Source organism: Dipodomys spectabilis, unplaced genomic scaffold, assembly GCF_019054845.1.
Source record: "Dipodomys spectabilis isolate Male_0828 unplaced genomic scaffold, ASM1905484v1 ptg000045l, whole genome shotgun sequence".
Lineage (NCBI taxonomy): Eukaryota > Metazoa > Chordata > Mammalia > Rodentia > Heteromyidae > Dipodomys > Dipodomys spectabilis.
In genome coordinates this window covers 3,983,865-3,998,511 of record NW_024870722.1, presented here as the reverse complement: position 1 = coordinate 3,998,511, position 14,647 = coordinate 3,983,865, and the positions used below count along the sequence as shown (strand labels likewise).

General features: G+C 42.6%; 1 protein-coding gene across 3 annotated transcripts in view; it reads right to left on the bottom strand.

Annotated features, from left to right (window-relative positions):
• The window catches only part of Jarid2 (jumonji and AT-rich interaction domain containing 2), a 239,718-nt gene that overhangs the window by 24,296 nt on the left and 200,775 nt on the right, over positions 1-14,647 (bottom strand). For all 3 annotated transcript variants that reach the window (XM_042678520.1, XM_042678522.1, XM_042678521.1), the window contains one exon: positions 2,536-2,771. In XM_042678520.1, coding sequence (XP_042534454.1) covers positions 2,536-2,771 — 236 coding nt within the window. The remainder of the gene's footprint in view (positions 1-2,535; positions 2,772-14,647) is intronic.

The following is a 14,647-nucleotide window of genomic DNA, read 5'->3' as shown; positions in this document are numbered from 1 at the left end:
TCCAGAGTTCATGCCAAATTTCATTGTCCCGAGTTTATATTCTGAATTCTCTGAATCTTAACATGGCCAGGGTTTCTCTGTCATCCCTGTACTTTTTCATATGAAGTTGCTATGTAAGCCAGCATGGTGGATCATGATGATAAGAGTTAGTTATCAGCTACTCGTCGGAGCTGGTAATTTCCCTTCTTCATCTTATGCTCAGCCTCAGCCTATGATATAAGAACCATGGGTAACTATAAATTTCCACGTAGGTAAATACCTACTCATAAACTAATTATAATAAAGGAGTATTTCAAAACCTTCTCTTTATAAATCTAGTTTAAAAATCCTACATTGGTTACTGCACTTAAACTAAAGCATAATTTCAGAACAATGTAAGTTTAATATATATCAGAACTGTTAGCAATATAGCCACAGACCCTTGCCAGTTTCAGGGCTCAGAGCACAGGTGTGTATATTCTAAGACACAGGCCCTGCATTTACTATCACAAGCACCAGAGGGCTGGTCAGAGACTGCTCTCCCACCTAGACAACATTTGACTTCCCATGTGAAGTGCACACTCATGAGACTTGTTGCCAGGGTGTTCATATAGCCTGAGTGCTACCACTAGGTGTCATTCATAACGGCCCTTTTGGTGTGAAAAACAGAAGTGCTAGGGCCCTCACAGACTAGATGAAGCCAAGGAGAGCGCAATCACTTCTCAATGCATCCCTGATACAGATTACATCTCTGTACCCCATCCATCTAACTTCCAACAATCATATATTTATCCTTTTTGTCTAGATCAACATTTTAAAAAATCTGAAATAAAAAATCAGTATATCCTTTGGGCCTCTATCTTTTCCATGTAATTACAAAGATAAAAGGTCAAAGTATAATCATTTGCATCAAATAGTCACAAAGGGATCTACAAGTTGCTTTTATTGACCTTATCAACACTTAGCTAACAAGATTGGATGGTTTTGAAATTACTCCTTGGTTTCACAGTGTCCTTCCTTACACAAGCACTGTTGGCATGGTTTGTCTTGAAATGGCCAGCTGGGCCGCAGGGGGGTGAAACAGTTAAAGCCTTATCAGAGGTCCACGTCTGGACAAAATTACAAATAGGAACACTAAGTAGCCTACCTGGGGTGAACAAATAATGGGGGTGAGGGAAACACCTCCCACCCCCCAAAGATAAATGAGGAGGAGGGATCCTGACTATGATATTAGCTATGAAAACTACCCCAAGTAAGGAAGCAAACCAAAACTCATGCAGCAAGCAGTCAGGATGCCAGGAGCTACCCTATGAAGGACTCTGCTTCTCCTTCCAATCCACAGGCGACACAGGTCATGGAGAAGGTGGCAGGCAAGACCATCCCAGGCCAAGTGGTGTTTGCTACTCCCCTCTACTCTGAATAGTCCTCCAGTGAATTACTCCCATTCACATTGCCATCACTGGGAAAGCAGTGAGGACACTAACTGATGTTAACAGTACTTCATCTCTATTAGCCGCAAAAGACTGAGAGGTTGGGTACAGCAGCACAGAAACGTAAATGTGATGATTCCTGCCTCCACGACTTCACTTGATCTAAATGCCACTGAATATTCGAAAAGATATAAAATATTTTGAGTATATGCACACACACACACACCTTACAAATACAGTCACATATTCATGCTAAGAAATAATCCTAACTAGCTACCAAGACCAATGAATCATTCCAGTATTTTCCCACCACAGTGACCATCTTTTAGTCACTCTAGAACAGTGCCAATTAGAAACTCTATCCTGCTCTCTCCAACCTCCTTGTCCATGCTTACCACTGATCACTTGCATGGACTGAGAACAAAAGTACAAGGGTCAGTGAGATACCATGTACCCTGGGAAGCCCTCGCCTATGCACTTCCCACACCCCGGCCTTGATGCCCTACTAATTCCCATTATCTACTTCCCAGGATTATGATCAATCCATATCGAGGGAGAGAAAAATGTTTCATAGCAACAATGGCCTCAAGAGGTCTTCCAGCTGCCAACAGGAAGGAGCTGGTACCCACTCTTACTCTGCAGGGGGCAGAGGTGGCGTGTTCGGAGTCATATCACCTGCACACTGCTCTCCTACAACATAGGATCCAAATACCTTCAGCAGAAAAACAGCTACCGGTAACCCAGGCCATGCAGACCACTCAGCAGTGTGTAGGCTCAATCACAGCTCTTGTTCCCACATCCTGAGAAATGTGCTAATCATCCCAGACTAGACTATACTGTCACCAAACTCATCTCAAACCCTAACATGAGGTTCCACCCCCATTCTTCTGAGGCCATGATGTCTGTCCTGGGCCCTGGTGAGCATATGGCATGCAGGGAGGAAGGCAGATTCACACGTGCCCCAGATTTAACTGATCTTCATAGGGCCCAACATACACTACCTACAGAGACTCTTGCTTTCCCCTCAATTATTTCCTACCACTTGAGTGCTTGAAGATAGGTATGCCTTGGTGAAGGAAATGGGTGGGTTCCGGCACATTCCCAGGCACCTGGGACTGGACATTACCTGTTTCCGTAAATCCTGAGCCGACCGATGCACAGGGGGGGGGTGGTGGTTGGTAGCAAGCCCCTTGGCCGAGGAGCCCGAGGAGGGGGCTGCCGCAGGCTGGGCCACTGAGGCCTGCTCCCTTCTGCCGTCAGCCCTGTGATCGCTGTGCTTCTCCTTCCCGGGAGTGGCCTCTTTGCTTTTATGTTTTTGAACAGGTTCTTTCTCCCGTGTTGACCTGTTGGAACCATTGAAAACTACAAGGAAAGAGAAAGAAAGACACAGTTACTAACTTCAGAAACACTACCACCATATAACTCCACGCTCTGAAACTACTGAGTGACTGCGCACTCTAGAGGGATGCGCAGCACCCAACCACGTGCAACAGCATGAATCCTAAGTGGCAAGAGACAGAAATCAAAGCCCTGAACGGTATCCTAAGATACGCTTTGAGAAATAGGGGGGAAAAAATCCACTTGTTTAAAATAAAGAAAAATCTCTACATTAAACCCTCCACATCCTAGAGAATATCACCATGATACCTTAATGAACAGAAACAGAGATTAAAAAATACCTATGTGTCAGGGCTCACAACGGGATGACATAATGAGAAACACTGTAAACTAAACATGAAGCAATGAACACACTGACGAGCCCTAACCCAGCCCCCACTCTAGTGCAGCTGCCCAGCACCGTGAGTGGAGCAGCCGGCTCATGCCGGGCCTACTGTCACCATGTGACTGCGAAGCCCCTCACCACGGCACAAGACTGGGCACTGACCATTCACCAGCCTGGAAGGAGATCCAGACTTGAAAGCTCAAGTGTAACTTCTACTGATGTGCACTGATTACTCAACACCATAAAACCAAGCAATCTAGTTCCAGCTACTTAAGTTGGGGCCACATTAGTGGCCAGTCACATGCCAAGAACATAGCTAATTTGAGTCCAAATGCCCAGGAATCAAACATAAAAATGACACTTAATACATTTTGAGACTAAAGAGGTATGGAGGTAAATGTGTAAGGGATGCGGCTGCTGATTCTGACCTTCACTGACAGAGCAGGAAGAGAGGACAGGACCAGTGGATCTGTGAGCCAGGACCATCCACAATTACTGAATTCTAAATCTGCCATTTGGCAGAGCACTCACATGCTGACCATGAGCCAGGTGAGCTGTGTAAAAGCCTCGAAGTGCATTTTTTCTTGGCATACTCTGACAGGAAGACAAGGTGAGTAGCTAGGCCAGCTCACTGATCGTCACGGATAAACAAAGGGTGGGATGGTTCCTGAGCCAAGCCTGGTCGCCTCTAAATCCAAGGCAACTACAATGCCTTGTGAGGGTGGCAGGCAGCACAGTATGATCCTATAGGCAGACCGCAGTGGAGTGCTTACTACAAGCCTACCGAGGGTTCTCACTGCTGGGAGACGCAGGTCCAGCCTACTTCACTGGTGTAAGGTAAGATCCCAGTGAGGGCCCACTTCTCCAAGAACAGGGAAAGATAAACAGTATTTAGGCTCCTATAGGCAGAGCAGTAAAGTCACAGTAAGCTATTGAGATACTGCTTAAAAGCTCTGCCAAAAGGAGTCTTAGAAGGTTCTTAGGTAGTCTAGCTGGGCACTGGTGGCTCATACCTATAATCCTAGGTACTCAGAAAAATCATAGTTTGATGCCAGCCTGGGTAGGCAAGTCCCTGAGACTCTTCTCTCCAATTACCACCAGAAAACTGGAAATGGCACTACGTCTCAAGGTGGTAGAACGCTAGCTTTTCTGCCCAGGATGTGTAGCATATTGGAAGGCAAAGCCAGAGAGGGCAGGTGAAAACAGTCTTCCTCTCAAGAGGAAATCTCTTCCTGCTTACTTGATTGAACAAGGAGAAATCAGAACTTCCTTCCATCTACTAGCCTTCCCAAGGGCTGGGAAGGTAGCTCGGTGGTAGAGTACCTGCCTAGCATGCATGAAGCCCTGGGTTCCATTCCTCAGTGCCACACAAACAGAAAACGCTGGAAGTAGCACTGTGGCTCAAGTGGTAGAGTGTTGGCCTTGAGCAAAAGAAGCTCAGGGACAGTGCCCAGGCCCTGAGTTCAAGCCCCATGACTGCCCCCACCCCCCAAAAGACACTAACCCAAACTGCCCTTCTATACCTTCTGAGGATTCCCTTATCCACGCTGCATCCTTAGCCCTGGTATCTTAAGCAATGCTTACTCTCACACCAGTGTGATAGAAGCTTTTTAAAATTATAATTGTATCTTATAGGCTGTGATTATTTTCTTCATTTGTCCTCTGCTTTCTTGTTATGGTACTAAATCTGCTAAGCAGTTGTTTTCATTTGCTTTTATGCTTAGAAAGTAATTCCGTACTTCTTTAATCCCCTCTACCTTAAAGCATAATTGGAAAAAAAATTGCATATTTATGGTATATGACGTATTTGACATATATGCATTATGAAATGATTAACATCAAGCTAATCAACATGACCTTCACTCCACATGCTTATTACTCGGTGGAAAGAACACTTAAAATATACTTTCTAGACCTCTTTCAAGAATACAATATATGACTACTAGCTGTAGTCACCATGCTGAACCAAGTTCATCCCCCCCAATGAGTTTTGAAATTTGACCAACATCTTTCCACCCTCTCATCATATTTTCTGGTGGCATAATCTATTTCCTTCTAAATACAATTTCAGTCCCCATGGAGTAAAGATTAAGGAATCTTAATCAGGCAGATAGATTCTCTCTCTCTCTCTCTCTCTCTCTCTCTCTCTCTTGGAATGGGTTTGACCCTTGACCTTCACATTCCTTTCAGCATCAGATTGATTATAAAATCTGCTGCACAAAGGTTTTCGTTTCTGTCTTTATTTTACTTATTTATTAATCTATTTTATAAAGTCCATATGTAACTCAGATTGGGCTGGAACTGGCTATGTTGCCCAGGCTGGTCTCAAACATGCTATCTTTCTGCCTGCATCTCCTAGGAATACAGGTACAGTAATGTCACCACGTCTGCTCTTGTACAGGTTCTACTAAATACTCTGATGCAGAGAAAATGGAGAGCTTCAGATGGCTGCATTTATTCTAAATGTAAGCAACTAGCCGTTGTCAGAAATCATCAATCATATTCAAGCTGGCAGTATCTGTGACTGCTCTCAAGACAAATTAAAAGCAACATCCATAAGAAGTCATACTTCAGAGTGATTAAAAATCAAGTAAGGTACATCTAGGCAATTCTTGACGACCAATTTTCTAAAGTAGTGAACACTGCTCTTTTATTGAAACATGGTAGGTACAGGGAGTAGTTATTTTTGTTTTTGATGTTCTAAACTTCTATTTTTATTCCACTATGCTGACCATTCCTGGTGTGGCAGGCCACACCAGGTATTTTAGGTAACAGCTCTATAGCTACTTCTCTTATTAGTTAAAAATTAATTATTCTGTGGGGTTTACCCCTTCATATAATAGTGTTATTTGCAGTTCTACTCATAGCCCTGCCATCTGCACATGGTCAAGTGATTTTGTCCTCAGTATATTACTGTGGTTTATGTCTCATATAAGTCTTCGAATTGGCAGGTATACCACACCTGGAAGCACATTTGAAAGAGCCTTCCTTCTAAGGCTATTGCATTATCTACCATGGCTTGGTCTCCTATCCCTTCCTACTGATGGAGGACCAAGAACCATCAAAACCGCAAACTTCCTATAGTCAGTAACATATAGAGTCAACGGCCACATTGACAATACGCCTGTCAGATCCCCCACCCCACTGCCAGACCCTCAGTGGGACCTGGAGAAAGCCCAGAAGAGTCACCACTTGTCCTTGTAGGAATTCCAATGTCACCATACATGGGGAAAGGAGGATCCTCATTCCCAAGCACGGAGAAATACACTGATGATCCAATATCCCACAGCCCCTACGCCCAAGGTTGAGTCCAAGTGCTATCACACCAGGAGCTGTCAGGGAGGGTGAGAATGCCAGGAACCACTGCAGCACATCCAGTAGGTAATGCTAAGACATCAGGTATGACCTCGCTAGGCTGACATGTGCCCTGACAGTACAAAAGGAGAGGAATATCAACAGCACACTTCAAACACAGGCAATGATGAGAGCTGGCAAGGATATGAAGCGACTTCATACACTGCCAGGGAGCCTAAGATGGTACAGCCATCAAACGGTAAAATGGTGGTTATATGTACAAAAATAAACATATATAGGGCTGGGAAGGTGGCTCAGTGGTAGAGCGTTTGCCTTGCATGCATGAGGCCCTGGGTTCGATTCTTCAGCACCACATAAACAGAAAATGCCAGAGTGGTGCTGTGGCTCAGGTTGTAGAGCACTAGCCTTGAGCAAAAGCAGCTCAAGGACAGCACTCTGGCTCTGAGTTCAAATTCCAGGACCAGAAAAATAAATAAATAAAAAGAAGCTGGGTTTCATGGTTTGTGACTGTCATCCCAGCTATAGTGTGAAACGTAAGTAGAGAAGGATTATGGTCCAAGCTGGCCTGGGCAGAAAAAGAAAACTGAGTCCCTATCCCCAAAGGTAACCAGAGCAAGCTTGGCATGGTGGCTCAAGTCTAATCATAGCTCCTTGGAAGGCAGAGACCAGGGGGCCACAGTTTGAGGCCAGCCCTAGCAACATGCAATTTTGGAGATTCTATCTCAATGCATTCCTAATGCAATGACATACACCTCTTATAGCTATGAGGGAGGCACAGAGGCTGGTCCAGTCATTGCCGGCAACACAAACCAGAAGGAATACTGAAGCCCAGAAATAATGCAAGACCTCCACTTCAAAGATGACCAAGGCAAGCTGTGTGCTAGTGGCTCACGTCTGTCATCCTAGCTAGTCAGGAGACTAAGATTGGGACGACTGACCAACTAACCAGCAAAAAGCTGAAAGTGGAGTTGTGTCTCAAGTGGGGAGAGCTCTAGCCAAGTGAGAGAGTATAGCCCTGAGTTCAGGCCCCAGTACCAGCACACGAACACACAAAGACACAAACAGAGCCAGAAGTGTGGCTTAAGCTGTAGAACACCTGCCTAGCAAGTGCAAGTCCAGAATTCAAGCCCCCAGCAACATCACCACTGCCACAAAAAAGTGAGTGGCGTCAAAGGCCCATCAAGGGTGTGTATCATGTCCACACATATTGTTTATCCATAAAAAGTAGCAAAACCTGCTCACAGCATGGGAGAATTTCCCAAAGGTTACTTTAAGTAAAAGAAACTAGGGGAAGGTGGGAAGGTGGCTCAGTGGTAGTGCTTGCCTTGCATGCACGAAGCTCTACGTTCAATTCCTCAGCACCACATAAGCAGAAAAAAACAGAGGTGGTGCTGTGGCTCAAGTGGTAGAGCGCTGGCCTTGAGCTGAAGAGGGACAGTGCCCAAGCCCAGAGTTCAGGCCCCACAACTCTCTCTCTCTCTCTCTCTCTCTCTCTCTCTCTCTCACACACACACACACACACACACACACACAACTTTAATCCTAGGTACTTCAGAAGAGGCTGAGATCTGGAGGACTGTTGTTCAAAGCCATCCCAGCAGAAAAGTCCTCAACATCTACAAAATAATCAATGGCTCAGAACCATACCTCAAAGTACCAGCCAGAAACCAATCCAAGAAAGCCTGAGGTCCTGCATTCAAATGCTAGTACCACCAAAAGGAAAAGAAAAAAGAAAAGTGGCATATTGTACAATGCTATTTACATAAAATGATCAAAAGAAATCAATGCAGAGACAGGAAGACACTTGGCGACAATGGGGAGTGACAGCTAAAGACATCTGTGGGAAGAGTGTATTTAAGTCTGACTAGTGATGGTGGCGAAGTTGTATGACATGTAAACTACATCTCAATCTAAAAATTTTCAAACTGTTGGTGCCCTGGCATAAATAAAAGTAGAAGAACCAAAATGTACTGGTAATCACTTTACATGCTGTTCATTACCACAAATTACTAGTTAAACAAAGTCATTTTATTATGTTCTTGATCTAGCAGTACAAACTGAGTGTCTTGACCTGTGTGATGTTAGCGCATAGCGTTGTGGATGAAGCATTTCTCCAGGAAATTCAAGTATAGAGGTCACCTCCAAGAAAACGTGCTGTGTGACAGTGCAAGATGAATGCTATGGAATGCTGTTTTATTTGAAAAAAATGAACCAATGAATGTAATGAAATCAGACTGCAAGAAAAGTCACTAATATTTCTGTTTTACAATCAAACCCAGACTCCAATAAGTGGTAGGCAAGTGTTCTAACCACTGAACGAACTACAGACTAGTCCTGCTGGCTATGACAGAACCCATGCTTTGGGCAAAACTTAAAAATTTTGGGAAACCTGTCTGCCACCATGAATCTGACTTAGTTTGCCACTTAATACTCTAATTTTTCTGTCAGAGCAGCAGAAATAGGGGATTTTTTTTGACACTATACAATGAAATGTGCTGATAACTGGAAAATGTACCTTAAACTCAACAAGCCATCATTTTGAAGTGACAGATATAAAGTGTTAAAAAATAGTGCATAGACAAAAGATCCATGCAAAGTGAGCACAAACCAATGGCCTTAATGTACTAAAAATGAAAGGTTCACTGATTGATAAGAATCCAGAATCCTATTGCAATTTTAAGACAATTATGAAATTAACATGTGCAGAGTACTGGTGGCTAGCACCTATAATTATAGCTGGGATACATCTCCAATTAACAACCAAAAGAGCCGAAGTAGAGCTGTGGCTCAAGGGTTAAGAGTGCTTGCCGTGAGCCAACAAAGGTCAAGGACAGCACCCATACCCTGAGTTCAAGTCACAGGACCAGGGCACAGGCACAAGTACACAAAGAAATTAACGTGCATGTGCCAAGTCTAAGTGTGGAAGCAAAGGAAGATATCTGCTACAAAAGGCTCCTCTTTGTCTGATGATATATTTGTCCAAGACCAATGCCCTTCACTTATGTCAACTAAAACTTTTTTCTAGGAGACTGAATGCAGAACATAGGCATAATCTGGCAACTTCTTATTAAGAGAGGTTAAGGAATTATGCAAAACTGTGAAACAAAAGTCTTTCCACCACTTAACTTTTCGGTTTTGAGATCTGGTCATTTTCATTTAAATGCCATTTTTGTTGACATGACAAAGATCCCTATCACTCACAAATGTTGCTAATTCCTTCTGTTTCAATTTTAATATAGTAAATACTGATAAACACAAGCCAAGTCTTTTTTTTTTTTAATGGTGTCCTTGCTCCCCCACCGTCCATTCTTTTCTAAGACTGCAAAGGGGTCCTATGACCAAATGGCTGGGAAAAAAAGGGCTACTTTTCCCAAGCAGGTCTGCAGCCGCTCTGCCTGCCAACCTCCTGTGCTGTCTCTTCAGAGCACCTAACCCTGAAAGAGCTCATCCTAGGATGATGCAACCTGAATTTGACCCTGGCTTTTTGACCTTTCATCTGCTTATCTGTCCAAGCCTCAATGCTACAAGTGTAAAATGGGAGTGACAGCAGTGTCTACTGGGAAAGGGAGGGAGGGGGGGTCCAGGGAGAAGACCTGAATCTGGAAAGGGGTTAGACCAGCAGGAAGCACTCAACGTGCCAGTTTGTCACACACATGCCTTCTTCACAAATGATTCCTGGAGCACTGTGTTTCCTCACAGCTGCATCTCTGTGACTTGGACAGAACAGATACTCCACCAGCACTGTCTCTATCTAAAATGGAGGGGCACAACCTTGTGTTGGATGCCTGCCTTAGACAGATGACTTTCAGGCCCACCAACTACTGCCACCTCCTCAAGAACAGGTTCTAGGAAGCATTAGCTGGGAGTGAGGCGCCTGAACTATATAAGACTGGGCCTGCTAAGGAACAGCTTGACAGGTAAATGCCAGATTGAGAAGGACAACTCTCCTATGCAGAAGTGAGACCTTAAAAAAATGAATGACATTGTAAAAACATAAAAATAAAAAAAGGACTGTCTAGGAGTAGTAACCAGTGAGAGGGAGAAAGGTGAATGAAGACAGCAAAGGAATGAATGCTTTATATGAATGGATGAAAACAACATGATGGAATTTTTTAAAAAAAATCTTTAAAGGGGCCGGGGATGAGAAAAGAGGTACAGAGGGGGTGAACTTGATCAAAGTATCTCATATACCTTTGAACAACTAACATATGCTAATAAAAAAAAACGATAACTTGGCAAGAGGGGAAAGTTTTCAAATATACAAAATTGTAAAATGGAATCAAATTAGCTTAAACAAAGAGATGGTTTTCAAATGAATGCACTTTCTGTAACCATCTTGCTATTTTATAGCAGCGATATACCCCAATGGCAAACAGAGCCAAAAAGTCAAATCATGTGTTAAATGGGAAGTAAAAGGGGGAGGGAAGGATTGAGCAAAGATGATAGAGCCACAGACAAGGTATATTTTGTACTCTACAGCTCATTAATTTTAAGTGTCGTGGGAACTTGCCAGTTTTACCCCTCCAAGTAATTATCCTTTGTCTTAATTTGTAAGATTTTCAAGAAAGGGAGAAAAGGGGAAAGGGGGCGGGGGGAGAGAAGGCTCACTCTCTCAGGGAGAGACTAAAAACCCTGTGAACATCAGACAGAAAGACTTCGATGTATAGACGTTCTCCACACACTGTCCCCAATTAAAAGGAATAATTGGACTAGTTTCTTTAAGCATTCATCACTCTGAACCATATTAGGAAGTTGTATTGTACCCAGATACAAATAAGCTTTACATTAATGAACAGAGACAGATATATTGATTTGTACACACGTACTCTGAAAGTTAAATGGTCTATAGACAAGTGTTTTCACACCATAACAAGCAAAATCTTTAAATTCAAAAGCTCGTATTTTTATTTGGGGTCTGTTCATCCCGGAAAATATGAGGCTTGTTCATTCCTCACTGAGAATGAAAAAGAAAACAGTAAGAGAAGGTGCTCCAAAAAAAAAGACTGTTCTTTACTGCAGTTATTTGAAAGGTGGGAAAGCTATACTTTTCAAAGGGGAATTCACACGTATAACATCTGAAAGCCCCTTCTGAACAATGGTGTCTGCAAGCTCCCTGGTTGAAATCCTTAAGGCAATCTATGAAAAGGGTTTCCAGGGGCTGTAAATTTTGATTTCTAGTTCTCCAGTTCACCAACACATTTCTATGGTTAATTCCTTTGAGAATAAACCAGCTATCTCCTCTTATCTGCCCTGTAGGACCCAGCTGAAGTATTTCACATCAAATATACAAACTTGAATTCTTCAGAGAAAAGAGTTATGTAAATATAAAAAAGTGTGATAATTTAAAAAAAAAAAACTCTTGCTGCAATGCCAGACTCACCCACATTTAAAAAAGACATAATTCCCTTTTTAGGGGGATGGAATGGGTCTCTACTTCCCACTGGTCTCAGAGCTCCTGCCATAACCAGAAGAGCCAATGCCTTGCTAATTACTTCTAATAAAGAAAGACAGGGTCCAATTGACAACCCTGTTTTTTTAATTAGGTAAGCAGTTTTTTTAAAAGAAGCAGTTTTTGGTGTCTGGCAAAAGTTACTTCAGATGCCAAAACTGCTATGTCTGACCTGAACTGACAGGTTCTAAAGCCCTGACCTTCTAGAAAGACAAATAGAACCAAAGCTATTCCAGAAAGCTAGGCCTGCTAGCAGGAAACAAAAGGAAAACAAATAATAAACTCCCAAATCACTGTAACTGAAGGAGAAATGTGAGGCAGGAAGGAAAAGAGATCCACGAGCTTCTGATAGCAAGCCAGATATTTAAATGTAAGCTTCATGTTATTACAAGGCATCCTGACTTGGGCAAGAGACAGACTCCATCAATTGGCTGGTGTTAAAGCCTTGTTACTGTACAAAAGCTTGCACTTGCTCCCTGGAGCCAGTTCAACTTTTGAGTCACTATTGTCTGAAAACAATGGAATGTCTGCCAACCTGTGCCAACAGTTCAAAAAGGATTTTTACTGCAGCATGTTGAGTGCTGTAGCCTGGTTTGCCCTGGGCCAAAACAGCTCAGCAACTCAGCTACAGAGAGCACGTGTAAAATGGAGAGACAAAACGACACAGCTCAGGTGCACAGAAGCTCCATTATTTTCTCCCAGCTAGGAAGTGGCTTGCTCACACAGGGAGCCAACATCCAGCAGAACTCACGGGCAGAACGGTCTCTGAGTACACAGCCCCAGCAGTGAGATCAACTTCTGCTGGTGTTGTGTGTTTGTAAAAAGCCTTCTACAATTTTTACCCACTCTAATCTCTCTCACTCAAATTATAATTACTGTAATAGGGAAGAAAATTGTAAATGGAATTGTTTAAGCTACTTGCACTTTCTTTCTCCTCCACAGAATTTAAATTCTGTTAAGTCACAGAATACTTTTTCAGTCTCAACTTGCTGATCACAATCCCAAAAAACGGGATAGAAAAAATGTAAATACAGGATGTGCAGTGAAAAAAATATTAGTAATTAAAAGACATGGATAAATTTTGTTATTTAAACATGTTTCTGAACTATGTTCCTGATAACTTAATATTCAAGTTTAAAGAGCTCTTAAGACCTTTTTGAGAATATAAAGAGTACAAAGGTTAGGATAAGATTATAAATCAGGAAGCATGTTTCTGTCACTGAAATATGACTTTCTAGTCCTAGTGAACACTACAGGCACCCATGAAAGCACTCATCACCTGATGTTCCCTGGCCTGGCAACTTGGTTTGTATTTATTAGTATTTCAGAAGTAACCACAGGAGGAAAGCCTACATTCCCAATGGGTTCCCATGCTTTATACAGAGAAGAAAGGGAAGGAGGAATGTTTACTCTCGAAGAATTAATGAATACTGTTGTTGCAGTCTGAGGTTTTATAAAATCCTACATTCAAAAGATAATATAAGCTGATGCCAGTGGCTCACACCTGTAATCCTAGCTGCTCAGGAGGCTGAGATCCAAGGATCTCAGTTCCCAGCCAGCCCAGGCAGGAAAGCCTATGAGACTGATCTCCAATTAACCACCAAAACGCTGGAAGTGGAGCTTTGGTTCAAATGGTAGAGTGCTAGCCTTGAGCAAAAAGCTCAAGCACAGCACCCTGAGTTCAAGCCCCAGGACTGTCTTTAATAGGAGTCAACACACCTAATGCAAATAAATAAGAATGCTGGCTCATCTTTGAATGTGAATTAGGAATCTATAACAAAGTGAGAGATACCTTTAAAATGTATGTGTGTAAATTAAAGCAGAATGAACCCCATTAACACAATCAATTGTACCCAAAAAAAGGCCACTTCTTAGAGATAAAATTGCTATCAGAGAAAAGCAGAAAAAAGAAATATAGAAATAACAGGTGAGGGCTGGGAAGGTGGCTCAGTGGTAGAGCACTTGCCTTGCACGCATGAGGCCCTGGGTTCAATTCCTCAGCACCACTTAAGCAAAAAAGAAAAAAGCCAGAAGTGGCACTGTGGCTCAAGTGGTAGAGCACTAGCCTTGAGCTGAAGAGCTGAGGGACAGCACCCAGGCCCAGAGTTCAGGCCCCATGACCAGACCCCAAAAAAAAGGAAAAAAAAAAAAAGAGAGAGAGAGAGAGAAATAACAGGTTAAACATAAAACTAAGAAAATATTGTCAACAAAGCTGCATAAATCAATACCTTGGAACTGCAATTCTAATGGCCTCATGAAGTTCCATCCAACCTATATCCAGGTAACAAGTAACTCTCAAATTTTTCATATGCACATTTTGTAGTGGCACTGGGAACAATAAAAGTTTGCTGACTGGCTGATATTCTCAAGACATGCCAGTTAAGCTTAGCTGAAATAATTACATACTGAACACTTTGATGACCATCAACCCAATGTATAATGTATGCTATAAACAAATGACAGGCAGTTACATACAGCAAATTTTACAATAGATTCAGAAAACCAAATACATTCCGTCAAATTGGGTTAGTATTGCAGAGGTGTTTTTTTCTTTTGAACAGTAGCTGGTCAGCTACCTTTTGTGTATTTAAGAATACACAAAGCAAGCAAGGTCTGTAATCCTAGCTACTTTGGAAGCTGAGATCTGAGGATTATGGTTCAAAGCTAGCCTGAAGAAAGTTGAAGTGGATAAGATATGTGGCTTAGTGGTAGAGTGCTTTCCTAGCATGCATGAAGCCCTGGGTTCATGTA